Here is a 19,265-nt window from a genome sequence, read left to right as displayed (position 1 = left end):
CGATATTGAATAAAAATAACAACAAATGTACCTTCTATGTTCTGAAACATGAAAAATTTCGTTTGATTTGTTTTGTATTTCATGCAAAACTACATCTGGGCTATCTACACTAGTCGTCCATAATTTAGCAAGGTGTGACTAGAGAGAAGATAACTCGTCATCACCACCCACCACAAGCTCTTGGGCTACTCAACGAATAGTAGGATTTACCGCACATAATAAAGCCCTTACGGCTGATAGGGTGAGCATGTTTGGTGTGATGGGAATTCGAACCCGTGATCATAATATGAAAGAGTAAATGCATAGTTAAAGAGACAGTTCAATACATTTAAACAGTTGCAAAAGAAGTTTGTCTGTTGTTTTTTTTTATTATAATGTTTCTGTGGTTTCTCTTTCTCTTATTTATATCTTCTTTAATTCCCAAAACTGCGAATTTAGCTTGGTGAAGAAATACAGCCCCATCATGCTTTTTACACTTACAACATATTTGTTAGGTTTTTGAACTCGTAGAGTTACGAAAATGATCCTATTGATGGCAGCTTTATATCAGTGTATCAAGGTTATTTGGGTTTAATTAGGTAACTGTAGTGGTTGTTAACATGTGTCCATGTTTATCGAGGAAATGCGAGATTTATGTCCATAGCTTACCAACTCTAATGCTTACTTTATTATTTCGGACAGATTTTAGTTCTTAGGTAGATCATCTGTTGCTTCAACTAATTAAATATATAATTTCTATAATGTCCTTAAATATTGTTCAGGTACTAATCACATCATAAGAAACTGGCATCATAAAAACAAAGACAGGCTCAGAAAGACATTTAATTTTTTATAACTAGTTATTTCATTTAGTTGAATATTACAATATCAGTGTTTACATGTATACAGCCAAATAACATCTTAAATAACTCTAACTTGAAAAGAAAAAAAAAAACGCTTTTCAAAATTACTAGTTATATGAATGTTTGATTCTATAGATTAGCAGTAAAGTTATGAGACACTTTCGTTTTCGTGTAATAAAACGAAAAAGTGAGATTCTGTAAGTTTATATCAATGAGAATATTGTAATACATTTGAAAACAATAATGTTTTCTCAAGCCAAAGTAGCTTCGAAGAAACGTCTCTATTAGAAATGTTTGTTAAAACGAAGCATGATTCTGGTCATAAAACAGCAATGTAAAAGCATCATTTTTATCAACTTAAACAGACAGTTTAAGTTAAGATCAATAAGATAAAAAGGTGTAGAAATGTATGATACACTTCCTTCCATGTTACAATATTCTACCGTAGCAAATCGTTGAATTTACTTTCTGTTTTTAACAACAACTTCCATACTTAAAAGCTTAGACTTATCAGTTTCTGAGGCTCAGTTCGTTCAAACGAAAGTCATATTGGGAAAGAATTGTCAGATTATTATCAGAAGGGATTCATTCTTATTGACACATAAAGGCATGTACAGGTTATGAATACTTAATTGTTCACTTAACCGAGTATTATCTTACTACACAAGTGAAAACTGCATGATTTGTTATTTTTGTCATATGGCATTAGCTATGTTCATTTTATTCCTGGAGGTTACGTATAAAGTTTTTAGTAAGTTAACATTTATATTTAGGTAGTTCAGTATACAATTAATCTTACTTAATAAAACTTGTTACTGAAGCTTTCATCATTCTGCAAGAATTTCTTGCCCATGTTTAATGTGGAATTTTCTCTATTAGCCTTCTTCTAAAATGCTGTTATTTGCTTACGCGTATGGACATATGCGTTAGATTCCTATTGAAAAAGTGGCTGCTATAAAATTTTGATTTTAACCCTTCTTATAAATCAAGCCAAATGAAAAATGAACCAGAATAAAATGAATTTTTAATTAAATGAACCTGAGTTTGCAGTAGAAATATATTGTAACTGTTATTAATTTTACCTTATATACAAATTATTATTTATAATAGAAGTTATGAAAACATTGAGATAATTTTTCAGCTTTATATTTTGCAAACTAGATGACGATAGTGTACAAAATGCTATCAATATATATCGCAAGTTTTATTGCTTGTTGTAAAGCGTAAACTACATCACAGGTTACATGCGATGTGCCAATTACGGATATTGAAATTCGGTTTTTAGTGTTATAATCTGATTTACAACTGATCCAATGTGCCTGAAATAGAATGCTAAACTATCAGACTTAAAATAAGATTAAGAACATTTTTACAAGTCTTACAGAACATAAGGTTAGCTTGTTTGTTTTGAATTTAGCGCAAAGCTACACAAAGGGTATCCGTGCTAGCCGTCCCTAATTTAGCAGTGTAAGACTAGAGAGTAGGCAGCTAGTCATCACCACCCACCGCCAACTCTTGGGCTACTCGTTTACCAACGAATAGTGGGATTGATCGTCACATTATAATGCCCTTACGGTTGAACAGGGGAGCATGTTTGGTGCAATGAGGATTCAAACCCGCAAACCTCAGATTACGAGTCAAACGTCCTAACCCATCTGGCCATGCCGGGTCCAGGACATAAGGAGAAAATACCACAATAAAATAACATTATTTGTACAGTGAAAAAAAATTAAAGAAATAATAATATATAAGTAAGTAAGTAAGGAAACCTGTTAGATGGGAAGTAAGATAAAGCTCAGGTTTATTTTAGCCAGGGGCAGGAATCGGTCGTAAACAAACATTTTTTTTTCGAATTTTGTGAAACTAAAGTAGGTTGTATCATATATAGTGCTATATTACGATTCCAGGTAGCGTAAAGAATAACCAAGTTACAACTGGCCGCCTCATCAGCAGAAATTCCATAGTTGATGAGAGAACGCTTTCTTTTGTAACTGGTGGATCCATTATGTGAACCTTTATCATCATTCGTAATTGCATATGTTTTTGTTTTGTTTTTTTTAGACTAGAACCCTACAGATCTTCAGTTACTAGCCTCGAACCCAGCTGACCGTGACTATGCTACTCTTTTACTTCTCATTGTTAATCGCTCTTGTTCTCTTGATTACCTGTGTGTTCAAGAGTTCGAAATATTTAACGATCTGCAAACTGTACATCCACGCGATCTTCATTGACTTTTTCATTTTTTTTACGGTTCTTCTTGAAGAAAATCCATCTATCAAGCCCCAAGGTGCTGTGACAACACTCAAATATAGGGTGTTTGCTGTTAATGATAGTAGCAAAACCATTCTAACAAATAAGAACAAGGTTCCAATCTCAAACAGACAACAAGGAGTTACGTAATTTGATTTTGACAATTTAAAAAAAATAATCACTTCATGTGCGTGCCCACTGTTGGTAAAATAGTGTGGCCATTCAAAAACCTTAGGGCTGTTTGACTGTCCATAAGCCATGAACAAAATACATTACCATTATATGGATTGCATATTTGGATACAACAAATTCGGGATTTACTGATAGCGTAGCTCCTCAGTGGCACAGTGAGGTGTCTGCTAACTTACAAAGCTAGAAACCAGGCTTCGATACCCATGGTGGTCAGAGCACAGGGAGCCGATTGTGTGGCTTTGTGCTTAATTATAAAAAAAATACACAACAACTAATAGCATATGAAATATTTCCAAAAAAAAAAAAACAGTTACCGGTATTTATCATTAAGGCTTTTATACAGGTTTTTAATTATTATAATTATTTATGCGGAATCTCCTATAACTATGGAGCACAACCTCGTTGGGTTATATGCAGAGTCACACATTAGATTAATATAAAACCATCTGTAAATAATATAAATGAAACAACAATTAATTTCTATCAATTTAGTGAACATAATTAAATAATTTTGAACAGAACGCAGTTTAGTTTAGTGTAAGACTAATAAACGTGCCTTATTTCTTACAAAACAATTAATACATTACTTACGTTGTTCTAATCATTTGAAGCTAATTGAAAAATAAAGATTAATGGTCTATTGAAAAATAAATTGTTTGTTTGTTTTTTGAATTTCACGCATAGCTACTCGAGGGCTATTTGCGCTAGCCGTCCCTAATTTAGCAGTGTAAGACTAGAGAGAAGGCAGCTAGTCATCACCACATACCGCCAACTCTTGGGCTACTCTTTTACCAACGAATAGTGGGATTGACCGTGACAGTATAACGCCCCCATGGCTGAAAGGGCGAGCATGTTTAGTGTTATGGGGATTAGAACCCGCGACCCTCGGATTAGAAAAATAAATAAATTTATGAAGCGTATTGCTAAAGGTATTACCCCATCTTTCCCTTTTTCTCCTGATTTAACACAACTGTTCAGCATTTTGTCAGTTTCGAACCTCTTTGTTATAATATATACATATATCACATGTATTTAAAAATAAACAAATGTATGATAGGGTTTTACAATTTATATTTAAGCTAAGACGTTTTTCTAACTGTGTTTTTAATATATATGCGCAGCATCAACATCTATTATAGAAAACTTAAAATATAACTGATCAATGAGTTGTACGTAAATTGATAATGTTTGTAAGTAGCTAATCGGTTTCTTTATTCTTTAACAAATATAAATTTCTTAAAACTACATGTACTGCTGGTTAAGTATCTCAAACCTCACGGACATCGACCTTAAATAAAAGGCCATACCTGAAGTATTCATATTTTCAGGTACCTTAATGGGTCTAACAAATGGCCTGTCTGAGATAAGTGGATTCATTGCTCCGGCTTTTGTTGGGATCCTAACCGAACATAAAGTGAGTTGAATTTTTTTTTTTTATCAGATCTTATCAGTATCACAGTACTTTGAAATAAATACCTGTTTGTTCCAAAATAACATTAATGCTTGTAAAACATAAGAGAGAAAACGTACGAAAACATATAAGATCACCTTTAAATCTCTTACTCCAACTTAAAAGACAAGAACGTTTGCGAGAAAAAGGAAATCTGCACTGTGACGAGGAAAACCTGTATGATTCACAACACACAAAGATGCACCAGACAAATTACATCAAAATGAAATACACTAAAACTTAAGTAATTTTTATTTTTTTGCTTAGCCGTACTAATAATGTATCGATCATCTTCAATAACGAGAATAAGAAGAAATTTTAAAAAAGGAATAGAAAATGTATTGCGATTTGAAAAGGTCGAATAAAAACGAATGTTTCCAAAATATTGTTTCACTTAAGACACGTGTCCTGTTTTCCAAATAGAAACTAGTTTACTTCGTGTATTGTTTCTATTACTGCAGTAAAGGATAACAACAGCATTTGTAACTTCTAAATTATCAACGCCAAACTGAAACTCAACATCAATTTCAGAATCTGATGATAACAATGAATTGTCTGTTTGTTTTGAGTTTCGCCCAAAGCTACTCAAGAGCTATCTGTACTAGCCGTCCCTAATTTAGCAATGTAAGACTAGAGGGAAGGCAGCTAGTCATCACCACCCACCGCCAATTCTTGGGCTATTCTTTTACCAACGAATAGTGGGATTGATCGTCAATTTTTAACGCCTCTACAGCTGAAAGGGCGAGTATGTTCGGTGCGACGGGGATTCGAACCCTCGACCCTCAGATTACGAGCCGAACGCCTTAACCCACCTGGCCATGCCGAGCCAGGAATTGTTACTAGCTAAAACTTAAGTCAAACTGACGCAGTGTGCGCCTGCGACGTTTGTTTGATACCATTGTTTCAGCGGTAAAAAAAAAACCAAAAAAACTGCTGAATTACATAGTCATGTAACCAAAACATGTGATAGACAACATAGAATAGCTATAAAAGAAGCAATAATTGCTCCGACGAGATGAAACGGCTTCCCCATTTCAGAAACGGTCTAACGCCATCAAGGCGAGTTCACTCGTCTTCTCTAGTTAAAAGGTTCAAACACTGGACGATGGTAAGATTGACTGTAGGAAGAGATTGCGGCGAAAGTGGTGGTGGTAAGAACGATTTCTGTTACCCGCTTTCAACACTCAGTTCTCAGTGTTATTCCGCAGTGCTTCGTGTAATTAATTAATTGAAGGTCACTGGCCGGAAAAACGTTTTAGGGCTGAAGTTAAAAGATGGAAGTAGGTATAACTCAGAAACGACTCTTCATTTCATACTTCTGGTGGCTGTTGGAGTAGAAACTTCAGTTAAGTTTATGTGTTACTGCAATAGTAGCGGCCATATTCTTCATTGTATGTCTGCGTAGAGAGTACTAATGCACACTCTGATGTATATAAAACGCGTGTGTGCTCTCCCAACATTGTGCGTATGTTGTGTTGCAGAAAATTTAATAAAGTTTTTTCTGGTGTAAGACGTGGCGCCATCTGTGAATTCAATTAACGTTAACCTACGTCACAGATAATAAATACCTAATAATAACTATAATGGAGAGGTGGAGTTTGTGAAACCCCATTAACTTGCCCTTTGTTCCAAGCTATAATTTCACAAAGTTTGGTTGAGACTGGCTCAGCGACCTGACCTAAAGAACAGACAGACACACATATATTTGTGCTTTATATTTATATATATATATATATAGAAACACACTTACATACTTATGGCAGTTTTAAATACTTAATAAACAGTTGAATGAAAGGATTGTATACGTTCTAGCTGAAGTACGTGTTCATCAGTATAAGGGGGAAAGACATATTGGTTCCAGGAGAGTGAAACAAATGGTTAGATCCGAATGCCAATTTTTGTGTCACTTCCCGGTGCATTGAACTTGATTGGAATCTATGCAATACAATTATAATGAAATTTTTAATTATAATTAAATCTAATCCATAATAGCAACAACACACCGAACTTAAATATATGTGTGAAATAAATCTTTAAATAACTGCTAGCTGTCTTTTTATTCTGCTTTAAACTGTTTGATATTGTTTTTTATTTATCTTTAGTGTTCTCAGTGTTTATATTTAGTTTTACATTTAACAACAGGTTCAACTTTATCGTATTCTAAAACCTTGTTAATTTCTGACTTGATTCACAAGGCATTTCCATTTAAAGGCTGGTCAGAAGGTGTAGGCGTGAAGAGTGGACACAAGCGATAAAGTTAACTAAATGTAATGTGAGAACGTATTTTATGTGGGCCTTGGTTTGATGTAACAATAAATCTTCACTTTATGTTATAGTAATGACAGAATCAACTGAATAAATCTTTAAAAATTGTTAAAATCGATGGTGAATTTGAAAACAATAACCGATCTTTGTTTTTAGTGTTACTGTTATGCTTGCTTTTCTGAAATAATTTATTCAGCTATCTTTTAGATTTCTATCCTTTTTACAGAAAGGGAAAACAGCACTTACTTTATTATATTGAGATTATTCCTTTGGTAAAATCTTTATGAGAATAAGAACTTTTTTTTTCACAGCAAACACTCCACCAATGGTCCATCATTTTTATTTCAACTTCCGTAGTCTATTTGGTAACAGGAGTTTTGTTTGCCACATTTGGTTCAGCGGAACTACAATGGTGGGGAGTTGCAAATCATGGAAAAGAAATCACCAAATGTCGAAAAGAAGATGAAGATAATTCTTGTAGACTCTAGGACTACATTCTTCTATTTACCGTTTCAAAGACTATTGATTGTAAAAATGTACATTTATTTATAACCTTTCTCATAGTATCCACGTCCATTAATGACTTTCATATTACAGCAAGATATTATCACGGTCAAAACCTGAATAAGATTACATATAAAATATTCATATAATAAGTATGGTTCTTAAGAAAATGCAGTATAAAATTTCCTATGCCTAATGTAAAAACAATAATAAGTGCACAGATACCAGAAGCTGTTTGAACGATATAAAGGTACAAGTTGACATATAATACTAAGCTATCATAATGTTCAAAGTGAACAAAATATTAAGTTCAAGACACTTTCATCTGATTTATATTTCGCATTGATAGAGAAAAATAGGTAATGCGATTATGCTTACTGAGTTTGATCTAATGTTTGGTAACAAAATCTAAAGATATATTGTGATGACTTTCAGAAAACAAATATTTTTTATACCATACCCATAATAAATTAAAATATTATAATTTACATGAAACATGCTTTATTACTCAGTTTCTAGTGATGAATTAGTGTAATAATATGGAATAATATACAATCAAAAGAAAATAATCCACATCAGGTTCAAATATAAACTTTAATTAACACATCTTTAGAAAAGCAAAATTCGATTCAAACAGAGTTAAAATTTTTAATAACTTACAGGGATGTATCATTGCTAGGTGGCTTTAGAGTGTAACTCTGGCACATAAAGTTGTAGATGAGTTCCGACACTTCATGAAATAATATGTATGTCGTAAAAACGTTTTTCAATTTAGAACTGAAATTAAATTACTTCTATGCCCAAACTCTCAAAGTGTTGGAGAATACTTTAGATGTTTGTGATTCCTTATGTTCACTAGAAACAACTACTTTCAAACAGCCCAGCCCAAATTCTGTCAGTACTCTCTCTCTCAGGAGTTGGCTTAAGACACAATGCAACTGCTATAGCTAAAGAGCAGATGTCAGTGTAGTAAATTGGTTAAAGTTTTCGAAATAAATCGCGTGATTATTAAAACATCTAAATATATCATCAAAACACTTACTAAAGTACATTTTTAAATTGTACTCTATGTTTAGAACGTATATACTTTTAAAATGCTTACTATTAACGTAATATACAATGAAGGTCGCGTTTTAAGTTATTCGTGTTCATATACACACGTTATGCAAAGAATTATAAAAGTCAAAACGTTTAATACTGTAATGCAGTTAGAAATATAGTAAACTAATAAAATACACGTTTGTAAAAGCTGTTTTAATGTTAGTGATTTCCATTGGTACCTACTTTGTTTTTATCTTGATGCTTAATTGAAAGAAAATTGAGTTTCTTGTTATCTTTCAGTAATACATATGTACCAATTCAATTTAGTAAAAAGATAATAGTTTTAAGTGATTAGTGTTGTATATATATATATATATATTCATAATTAAAACTAACTCGAGAAAATGAAAATTAAGCTTCAATATGAGATTCTTTCACCATGATAAAAACCTCACACATCTTACACTGTAAAATGTACTATTACAATACTGACACGATATGTAAAACAAAGAATTATTGTGTTAAAAATATGTTTTTAAATGTTAATCATCTTGTTTTCTGTAATATAATCTAGGATTATTTATAACAGCATCGACAAAAACATTGAAAGAAGACGTAAAAAAAAGAAACTAACAGATCCCTAAAACAGAATCAAACCTCAATCAGTGACGAAAGGTTAAACAAGCTTTCTCTATAGAGCAGTAATAAATTTGTAGCTGCAGCATAGTGACTCATGGAACGACTCTGAGTTCTTTTTCAAGTACAAACTTTTAAATCAGTTCCTGTCGAGAATTCCCCATGTTTTGGCAAAGATCGTGCTTTTGTCGAATTTTTAGACACTTTAAATTATTTTGAATTGCTAATAACTTGAATAGGGAACGTATTTTTGAAAAAGAAAAATGCCGACTGAAGTAATAAACAACATTTATTTAAACGAGGCCCGGCATGGCCAAGCGTGTTAAGGCATGCGACTCGTAATCTGAGGGTCGCGTGTTCGAATGCGTGTCATATCAAACATGCTCACCGTTTTAGCCGTGGGGGCGTTATAATGTACGGTCAATCCCACTATTCGTTGGTAAAAGAATAGCCCAAGAGTTGGGGATGGGTGGTGATGACTAGCTGCCTTCCCATTTAGTCTTACACTGCTAAATTAGGGACGGCTAGCACAGATAGCCCTCTTGTAGCTTTGTGCGAAATTCAAAAAAAAAATTTAAACGAATGTGTCATGCTGATCTTAACCCTTGTTCAGCTTGTTCTATAAAATAAAAAATAAGAATAATATTGTTATGGTGATTATTCTACTAACATGACAACAAGATACAAATTAAAGTACCACACCTGTGAAACAAAGAAATAATTAGTCCGTTTCATTCCAGTATGCAGAGAAACCAAAATTTGTTAGAGTTACGGTCACGAGAATGTCAAGAACAGGCTAGCCGACCTTTGTCTTTAAAATTGTAATAATACTAACGTTCATTAAGCCGGACATTTAGGTAATGGATTGTACTTTAAGTTATTCTGAGTTAATTTCACTTTCATATATACTTATGACATTAAAATAATTGGAGTAATTACCAGTGTTACAATAAGTAGCAAGCAATACTGGAGGTGTTTCAAGAGTCGAGGATAAATATTATTTTTATACGCAGGAAAATATATGAACCTAACAGTAAACTTCATATATTTTATACAGCATCTTAAATATGTATATTTATAAATAAATTATCCCTTACCTTTCCATACGCTGCTGACAACCTTAAACAAAATCAAGGCTTCATTATAATAACTTATTCCCAAACACCTCATAGCTATACTCGTAGAAATACAACTAGTTACATTAATTAATCACAGTTTATATTTAATTAGTATATACGATAACTATAAGGTTTTGGAACATCAATATTTGAATTAAAGGAGTGGTGGCTTTTCTAATTTCCTCTCGCATGAACTTATTAATCACAAGCTCAAGGAATAAATTTATTTGTAATAATACCTTAATTCGCTTTACAAATTAATATTAGACTTTCCATAAGAATTAGTGAAAGGTCTTGATCATCAAAATACTGTTATATGGGTTGAAAGGTACAAATATAGACCCATTCCGGTGTTCGAATTTTATTATTAGAAGGACTATCATCAAAAAGTATAACTTTCATTCAGATTATTTACGTTTAATATTAAAATATTACTGAATTAGAGATGTACGGTTTTTTTACGTGAAGATGATAAATCGTTATTTAATTAATCAAAAATTTTCATGAAAACAAAAGAATTGGTTGTTGCTAAGTTTGAAATCTTACTGTCCCCATGAATCTAAACATAGATTTCACCATAAATATGTACGGCCAATTACACCGTCAAGATAGAATAATCCTTTAGTAATTGCAGCAAAACAGTTGCAATAACTAAAATATAAAACCTTTTCATGTATAATATAATTAAGGATATGGAGTCTTCTTGTTTCATGAGCAGCAAAAACTGAAACTTTCTACCAAATAACTAACTAGAAATCCTGGATCTAATATTCATTAATGAATTAATTAGTTATCACCATTAGATTCCATCTAGGAACATTGGGCCGCAATCGCTTGCGGATTCTTCAACAAGTATTTAAGTGAGTAGGTTGCTAGCCCACTGCACAGAGCCGTCCCTAATTTAGCAGTGTAAGACTAGAGGGAAGGCAGCTAGTCATCACCACCCACCGCCAACTCTTGGGCTACTCTTGTACCAACGAATAGTGAGATTGACCGTCACATTATAACGCCCCCACGGCTGGGAGGGCGAGCATGTTTGGCGCGACGCGGGCGCGAACCTGCGACCCTCGGATTACGAGTCGCACGCCTAACGCGCTTGGCCATGCCAGGCCCATTAATGAATTGTTGTTCGTTATTTTTTTTAATTTGGTATATCTATTGGTTTACCTTGAAATATGTCAATCATACATCCAAGTTATTAATTAATACGTTTATGACGTATCAGGGAGTGTGATTTTCAAAAAAAAGAAGTTATTTGAAAATTATGTGAAAGAAAATTGAAATGTCTGTGAAAATCAGTAAAGCTTAATTATATTTGCTTATTTTTATCTCATATCATTTACGAAAGATTAAAGCCTTTTGTTTTCACAAATAGTTTATATGATATATTTATATATATATGTATATATATATATATATAACGTTAAAAGGGAAGTATCAGAAATAAATATAAAATATTAATTTTTAATCATACAATATACGATTTTTAGCCAATACAAAGAGCATTGAAAACGTAAACTATAGAATAGCGTCATCCAATGTATGTTTCAAATTGATATATTTATTTTACTTATCCCTTACAGGTTTCTTCTTTCACTTTCAAATGTCCGTCTTTAATGTTTACTTTCCTTCTCATACCATATGACGAGAAACCATCACTAGATATCCAGAGGGAAATCAAGTGTGTGCAGGATGGCCATGTTAGTGTATGTAGCTATCTGACGTATTCCTCAAGGTATATGATTAACCATAGGCGGTTAAAGAAGCTTAGATCCATTATTGGTCGTGTGTTCTAAGTAGACTAGTATTACTACTTTTGCCACATTCTTTAGAAGTGAAATGGCATACTATGCTTAAATAATTGCATTTTATATAGAGAACGATTATTTTTTTAAATATAAAACAAATGCTGCAGATATTATAATACAAACCACATGAACAATTCTACTCGAGTGATAAAACATACATGTTAAATGATCTGGTGTAATTTCGTAGCACTTAATGCCTTCTATAGAATGTAAATATATTAATCAAATGCATCTTGAGAATCGACCGCTTATATCATTCTATACACAAATGACGTTTTGTCTTATTTGAATTAATTCTTCGACCCCATTAAATAAAAAGAAAGAAAAACTACTCACGAAAAACACAAAAATCAAATATTCATTTTTCGTCTTTCTTATCGTCAGGTATCTCCCAAATTTATTACACGCTTCATATAAAACAACAATACATTTTAATATTTTTAAGCAATACGTAAATATAAATTATCATGATATAAGTTATGAGATATTAGCCTGTCTAAAAATTGTACCTGATATTCCATACAGAACACCCATGACATGAGTCATCACACTTTACACTGAGTTAATTCTTCGACCCATTAAACAAAAGGAAAGGAAAACTACTTACGAAAAACACAACTTTCAGTTTAGTAAGTCTAGATTGTACTTCGAAAAAGTCCTGTCGAGTAGTGCAAAAAGATGAAATTGTCTTAATAACAATAGTTAATAAGTTATCTAAAAGCCTGTTGAGTTAGTCCAAAGGTGCATAATGGACTATATGCTCTATTCACTACAGTGAATTGAGCACTGAATATTAGCATTGTAGATAAATAAACCTAACAATAAAATCCATAATATTAACAAAAACAGTTTTTAAAAATTCTCTCTTTTTCGTATGTCTCTATGTTCTACAAATAGAAAAGAAACCCAAACAACACCTTGTCACACCAAACATGCTCGTCCTTTCAGGTGTAAGGGTGTTGTAATGGTACAGTCAATCCTACTATTTGTTGGTAAAAGAGTAACAAAGCAGCTTCAGCGTATGATTAAAAACAGTTAGAATGTTACTCGTTTCCAGAGCAACCATTTCCAAATTTCTCACCACCCTCTGAACCATGAAAGTGATTGGTATAGTGTACATCTGTTCCCCATAGACTTCGTAAACTCAAGAAGCAGATTGAACTCAGCTCAGTTTTAATTCGTTGTGTCAAGTTGGCAAGTAGTAATGCTGTGTCAAACTTTAAAGATTCTAGTTGTGAGCAACTGTTGTTTCATAAGGCCAAGCTATTTAGAGAAAGAACTTCAAATTTCAGTTGTTAAGTAAGGATATAAATGTATGCTAATTCTTAACAAACGTATACAACATAAATAGCCTATGAGAATGAGAAGAAAAAATTAAAATCAGTTACAAATGTTTACGTAAACATTATATTTATTAAATTATTTTGTTATACTTGAAACATTTTACAATCTAAACTAAAAAGCCATCTTATTTTCTTATAGCGTGTTTTAACAATGAAGCCTCATAGAATTGCTTGGAAAATTAGAATAATTCTGTTTTGATTATTAAAATAATTATAACTAATTGTGACTGTTCTGGACATTTCTATCGTTTTTATTTATATATTTTAGACAATAATAAAAATATTTGAATTGAGTGGTTCTATGATATTTTGATATTTAAGAAAAGTGGTCAGTGATAATATTACGAACTTACAACACTTATTTAAAGGGTTCGCAGAGTAGACATAGTACAAGTAGCCAGCCCATTGTGTCACTTCACACTTAGAAGCCAACACCAGCTTCAAAACAAAATAAGGCGATTTGAATTTACTTATTATTTGTCTTTTTTCTTTATATAAAATCCAGATTTGAAACTTTCCGTTGTTTTAAAAACAAATTGTAAATTTACACCACATATTCAGAAAGTATTAACTATTGGAATTTTCATCGTGGACAACACATCATGCGCAGTTGTGTTAATGTTCCTACACGACCAAGTGGTTTGGGTGCTTGACACCCAGTCTGAGAGTCAAGAGTTCGAATCTCTGTTCCATCAAACATATGCACTCTTTCAGCTGTGGGGTCGTTATAATATTTGGTCAATCCCACTGTATACAGTAGTCCAAGAGTTGAAGGTGGATGATGATGACTAGCTGCCTTGTCTCTAGTCTTTCACAGCTAGTTAGATTGGCTAGTACAGATAGCCATCGTGTATCCTTACGCATAATTCAAACCACACCATTTTGGTTAAACGGGCGAATAAGAGACCGACAGAGTTCAGAAATAAACTGTTTCTAATTCTGAGCAAATTGGCTCGAAGGATAGCAGCCAGCAAGAAGCGCTCTTCACCACAAAATACTTTGTCTGGTCTTATGAAGACAAAAACTGCTATTTACTATCATCTTTCATAACATATCCCTAGTTGAAGTTCCAGAGCATAATCTCCTGAAAATATTATTTCTTAAATATATTTGAGTACGAAACATTTGTTATTGAAAATAGATATATCATGACCTACAAAAGGAAACATGAAGCTGATCAAATTATATGAGGCACAATATCAGTGTGTGTATGTCCAAGAACTTTTTCAAATCTAATATTCTGCTTGTAAGAAGGTCACAATTAAAAGCCATCCATGTAGGAACATAAGTACTCTTGCAATGTGTAATAATAACTTTTTAACGCATACCGTGTTAGTGGAGACCATTAATACACCAAGATCCTAAAAATTCTATGAAATATATGAGTTTCTTTAAATTTGTACAGCATCATTGTTCATTTGATGAATTGTTTTTAATAGTATAAGAGAAATAACAACAGTAGTTATTATTTCTATTTATTTATATTTTCAGACCAACCCTATATAAATTATCAAACAACAGCTTTTTATTAGAGGTACTTGCAGAATGTTTTAGCTACTAATATTTTCACCAAAAAAAGTTTGTTTAATGTATCACATATACTTTGATATTTAACATGTTCAAAAACTGGTTGATATTTTTTTAAATTCCTAGTGGTAACATAGTTTAATTTTCTTGAAAAATATAATATACAAAGTTTTGATCATTCAACTATTTCTCTTTCTTTTCAAGTATTTCTCCACAGATGTGCTGACCATTAGCTTTTACTGCACATTTGATTTTTGTCCTCACCATTTCTGTACTTTAAATGTTTGACAATTGACCGACAGTTCACTTGCTTATTGTTTTTCAAAAGCCACATTTTTTTATGCTGAAGGGTGAAAAAAGACATATATTCAAGATGTATATCCTTTCACTAAGGAAGTACTTTAGTGGTACCCTATTCTTTCCGTGAATCTCTATTTCCGTCGAGAAACAACAACGAAATATTGTTTTATTGTTTTTGTGTTTAGCAAACTTTAGCTTCGGATTTGGCCTGGTAGATGGTGCTCGTGAAGCGCAACCTGTAAATCGTGGTATCGAAACCCTTCTCGTAATGTGCTCACCGTTTCTGCTATGGTAGAGTTACTAGGTGATGATCATTTCCACTGTTCGTTAATAAAAAGTAGTTCAAGGTTTGGCAGAGTATAGTACTAACCAGGTAGTTTACCTCTAGTGTATAATTTCATAATTCATGATGAATAGAACAAATGACTCTCGGATTATTTTGCACAAACATTCAACAAAACAAAAACAATTAGAACGCCAAAATTTGAGGACTGATCATCAGCGATAAAGAGAGTATATATCTTAAAGTAGATAAGAACATCGTACAAAAAACCTTAGTGTTTTCGTTGTTTATATGATTGTTAAGATTTTTCGACGCCATTTTTGGAACATTTGACCTGTGGACAACGTAATTATTATTTAAATGCAATAATAAATATTTTATTATTGACAATAAACATTGGAAAATGACGCCGATTCCTTCGTTTCATACCAAATTTGTGTGCATGTGTGGTTGTTAACTTTAAGAAACTTAAACAGTTTAATAATATAAAAAAGTCATTTTTAAATTTATTTAAATTAGTTTTTTTTTTATTTTTCATGTGTTTACCATTTCAGAATATTCGTGAGAAATGAATTAGTAATTTCAATCGAATAATATTTGCTTTATTTACACGTGGAAAATTATTCACAATGAACAATAGGTAAATTCATTTCTGAACACTCGTAAACGAACAAAGAGCATTGCTAAATTTGATTTTATTTTCACTTCTTTGCATTCTTTTAATCTTATTCACAACGACATTTGGCTAACTTTTGTTTACCAAACAAAGTTTTAAAGTTTTCTACTACACATTAAATCCAAAGAGTTTTCATTTATCACTTAAGAAAGAAATTTGAGGATTGTCCTGTAGAGTACCTAAATAGTATTTAATAGCTACAAATTACTTGTAAGTTTGCCAAAAGAAAATTACATATATATATATATATATATATATAATTAAAACAATGTGATCATTACGCTTGACAGTATGATTTAACAAATAAATATTAAATGCTGAATTGAAGCATACTGCACAATTTAACATTTTCTGCGTAAAACAATGTTCATTGGTAAAACCACAATTTTAATTTCTGCTAATTATACTGCGTCAAAATATTGAAATCACTCACAAAATATTTTTTTATTGTACGGACTTCATGCATATATATCAGTTTTGAGTTTTAAAAATGTTTTAAAACATTAATAGCTCTTTAAAGTTTAATTTAAAAAAGTCATACAGTTTTAATTGATTAAACTAAAGTGAAAATGAAATAAAACAATCAGGACAAGAAATAAGTTTCGAATAAAATTGTCATAAAGTAAAAAATTATTAAAATTCCCATACAGATATACGAAGAACATTATATAGTTTTAGTGTTTAAAGTTTTGTAATACAATTTGGAGCCCTTCTGAAAGGTACAACCCAAATCCTTGCTCCTTTCCTTCAAACCTTTTGCTTCTAAATCCTTAAATTCCTCCTCATCCCGGCCTGGCATGGCCTAGCGCGTAAGGCGTGCGACTCGTAATCCGAGGGTCGCGGGTTCGTGCCCGCGTCGCGCCAAACATGCTCCCTCTCCCAGCCGTGAGGGCGATATAATGTGACGGTTAATCCCACTTTTCGTTGGTAAAATAGTAGCCCAAGAGTGGGTGGTGATGACTAGCTGCCTTCCCTCTAGTCTTACACTGCAAAATTAGGGACGGCTAACACAGATAGCCCTCAAGTAGCTTTGTGCGAAATTCCAAAAGCAAACAAAACATCCTCCTCATCCCCGCTAGTGTTTCAGCAGCACATCTGGGATCTTCTCATGGTAAAAAACATGGTGGGCATAGTGCCTCTGGTCCATTGTGTAACTTTGTGCTAAATAACAAAACATAATTTATTATTTTTAACCTATTTCGTAAAGTAAGGATTTAGATTTGTATGTCCTGTACAGAAGTCTTACTTTTCTAACTTAATATTTTACGTGGATTAATTATATTTTTTTTTTTAAAGAGATTATTTATGGAACTTTAATATGTACCAAAACTTACCGTGTATGGAGTCAAAATGCAATATCTTTCTTAATTAATGTTAGTTATTTTGTAATAGTATTAAATCTTACTGTATAACTGGTAAGACAATTAATGAATATCATGCAGCTGTAGGCCCGGCATGGCCAAGCTTGTTAAGGCGTGCGACTCATAATCTGAGGGTCGCGGGTTCGCAACCCCGTCGCGCCAAACATGCTCGCCCTTTCAGCCGGGGGGGCGTTATAATGTGACGGTTAATCCCACTATTCGTTGGTAAAAGAGTAACCCAAGAGTTGGCGGTGGGTGGTGATGACTAGCTGCCTTCCCCTCGTCTTACACTGCAAAATTAGGGACGGCTAGCACAGATAGCCCTCGAGTAGCTTTGTGCGAAATTCAAAAACATGCAGCTATATCTTTATTTAATTTATAACTTATAGTTATAACATATTTTTACATTTAAACTACATAAAACAAATAAATATAAATTTCCCTTATGTTTAAACATAAAAATGTTATGATTTGACAGTGTTGACATCTAGCAACATCATTTTTTAGTTTTGCTTAAAACAAGTGAATATTTTTTTCTCCAGAAAAGAGAAAAATAGGTTTTTATTTGTCATGCTTTTAAAGTTATAATATACTCTTCTCGTACGCAATAAGTTAATATATAACTTTTGTGGATTTTTTTGTTTTCATTCGAAAGCTGGATCTAGTGCAGCTTTATTTATCAAGTTCACAAAACTATGTTTCGAAACTTTATAAAATTTGCTATCAGTTAAAAATAACAGTAATGCAAATGTAAATAATCCTAGTTATAATACAAATATTAAACATTTTTACAGTTATTTTCAATATGAAAAGTTAGGAATTGAGTCCCAACTTTAAATGAAATTTAGAAAATATGAATATTTCAATATCAAGAAATATATAAAAACAAAATATTCATTTCTCATTTCGCTTTTTCATTTACACTGTATCTAAATGGTTGTTTTATATCTGCAAGAAAAATTCCCAGGTTAGTTTGTAAACTTGTTATTAGAAGTTGTGTCTAAAGATTTAAAAACTTGAAGACCCGACGATTATCATGATTTCAACACTTTATTATTGAAAGAAGTGTAGCTATTTCTTCCCAAGGATTTAACTTGTGACGAAAATTTTCTTTTATTGAAAACATCTTCACATAAGAAAATGAAAAAATACATTCCCAAAGGGTGATTAACTGTGCAGAAAACTTATATTTAGTAAATAGTTCCAGTTCTCTAAACTTTTTATTACTGTAGACCTTGTACATACCAAGTCACTTTTTAAGTGGAGTTTTCAGAACTCATTTCAAAGTTCTCTTAAACAAATATTTCCCAGACTTTGACTTATAAAGTTAGTTGGAATGTGTTAATAGTCAGTCATGAAAAAAGAAAAAACACGACACGGAAGCTGCTTTGTTTGTAAAAGTGCTCCACAACAGACTTTACGTAAAGCTCTCGAAGGAAAAACTAATTGAAAGTGAAATTGCATTTTTAATGAAAGAGCATTCGTTCCCTTACTTTCTATTCAGAAACGTCAGAGTGAAAGATTTCTTCTGTGACTTAAAAATCTTATCACACAAATTGTACACCGAAGTACACGAATACAACAGGGAAAAAATAGAATACCTTTTATTTTAGTAGCCCCTGTAATAGTACTCTATGTATAGCAGTAAGTATACGTATTTACAACGCTA

At 32.3% G+C, this 19,265-nt stretch overlaps 1 protein-coding gene across 5 annotated transcripts in view; it reads left to right on the top strand.

The window, feature by feature from the left end:
- LOC143238219 (putative inorganic phosphate cotransporter) overlaps positions 1-8,949 on the top strand; it is a 41,924-nt gene extending 32,975 nt beyond the window's left edge. For all 5 annotated transcript variants that reach the window (XM_076478264.1, XM_076478262.1, XM_076478263.1 and 2 more), the window contains 2 exons: positions 4,613-4,698; positions 7,311-8,949. In XM_076478264.1, coding sequence (XP_076334379.1) covers positions 4,613-4,698; positions 7,311-7,487 — 263 coding nt within the window. In that variant the 3' untranslated portion in view covers positions 7,488-8,949. The remainder of the gene's footprint in view (positions 1-4,612; positions 4,699-7,310) is intronic.
- Positions 8,950-19,265: the final 10,316 nt, after the last annotated feature.

This window comes from Tachypleus tridentatus, chromosome 13 (genome assembly GCF_004210375.1).
Source record: "Tachypleus tridentatus isolate NWPU-2018 chromosome 13, ASM421037v1, whole genome shotgun sequence".
Taxonomy (NCBI): domain Eukaryota; kingdom Metazoa; phylum Arthropoda; class Merostomata; order Xiphosura; family Limulidae; genus Tachypleus; species Tachypleus tridentatus.
The sequence above is the reverse complement of the archived record's forward strand: the minus strand, read 5'-3'. Positions and strand labels throughout refer to the sequence as shown.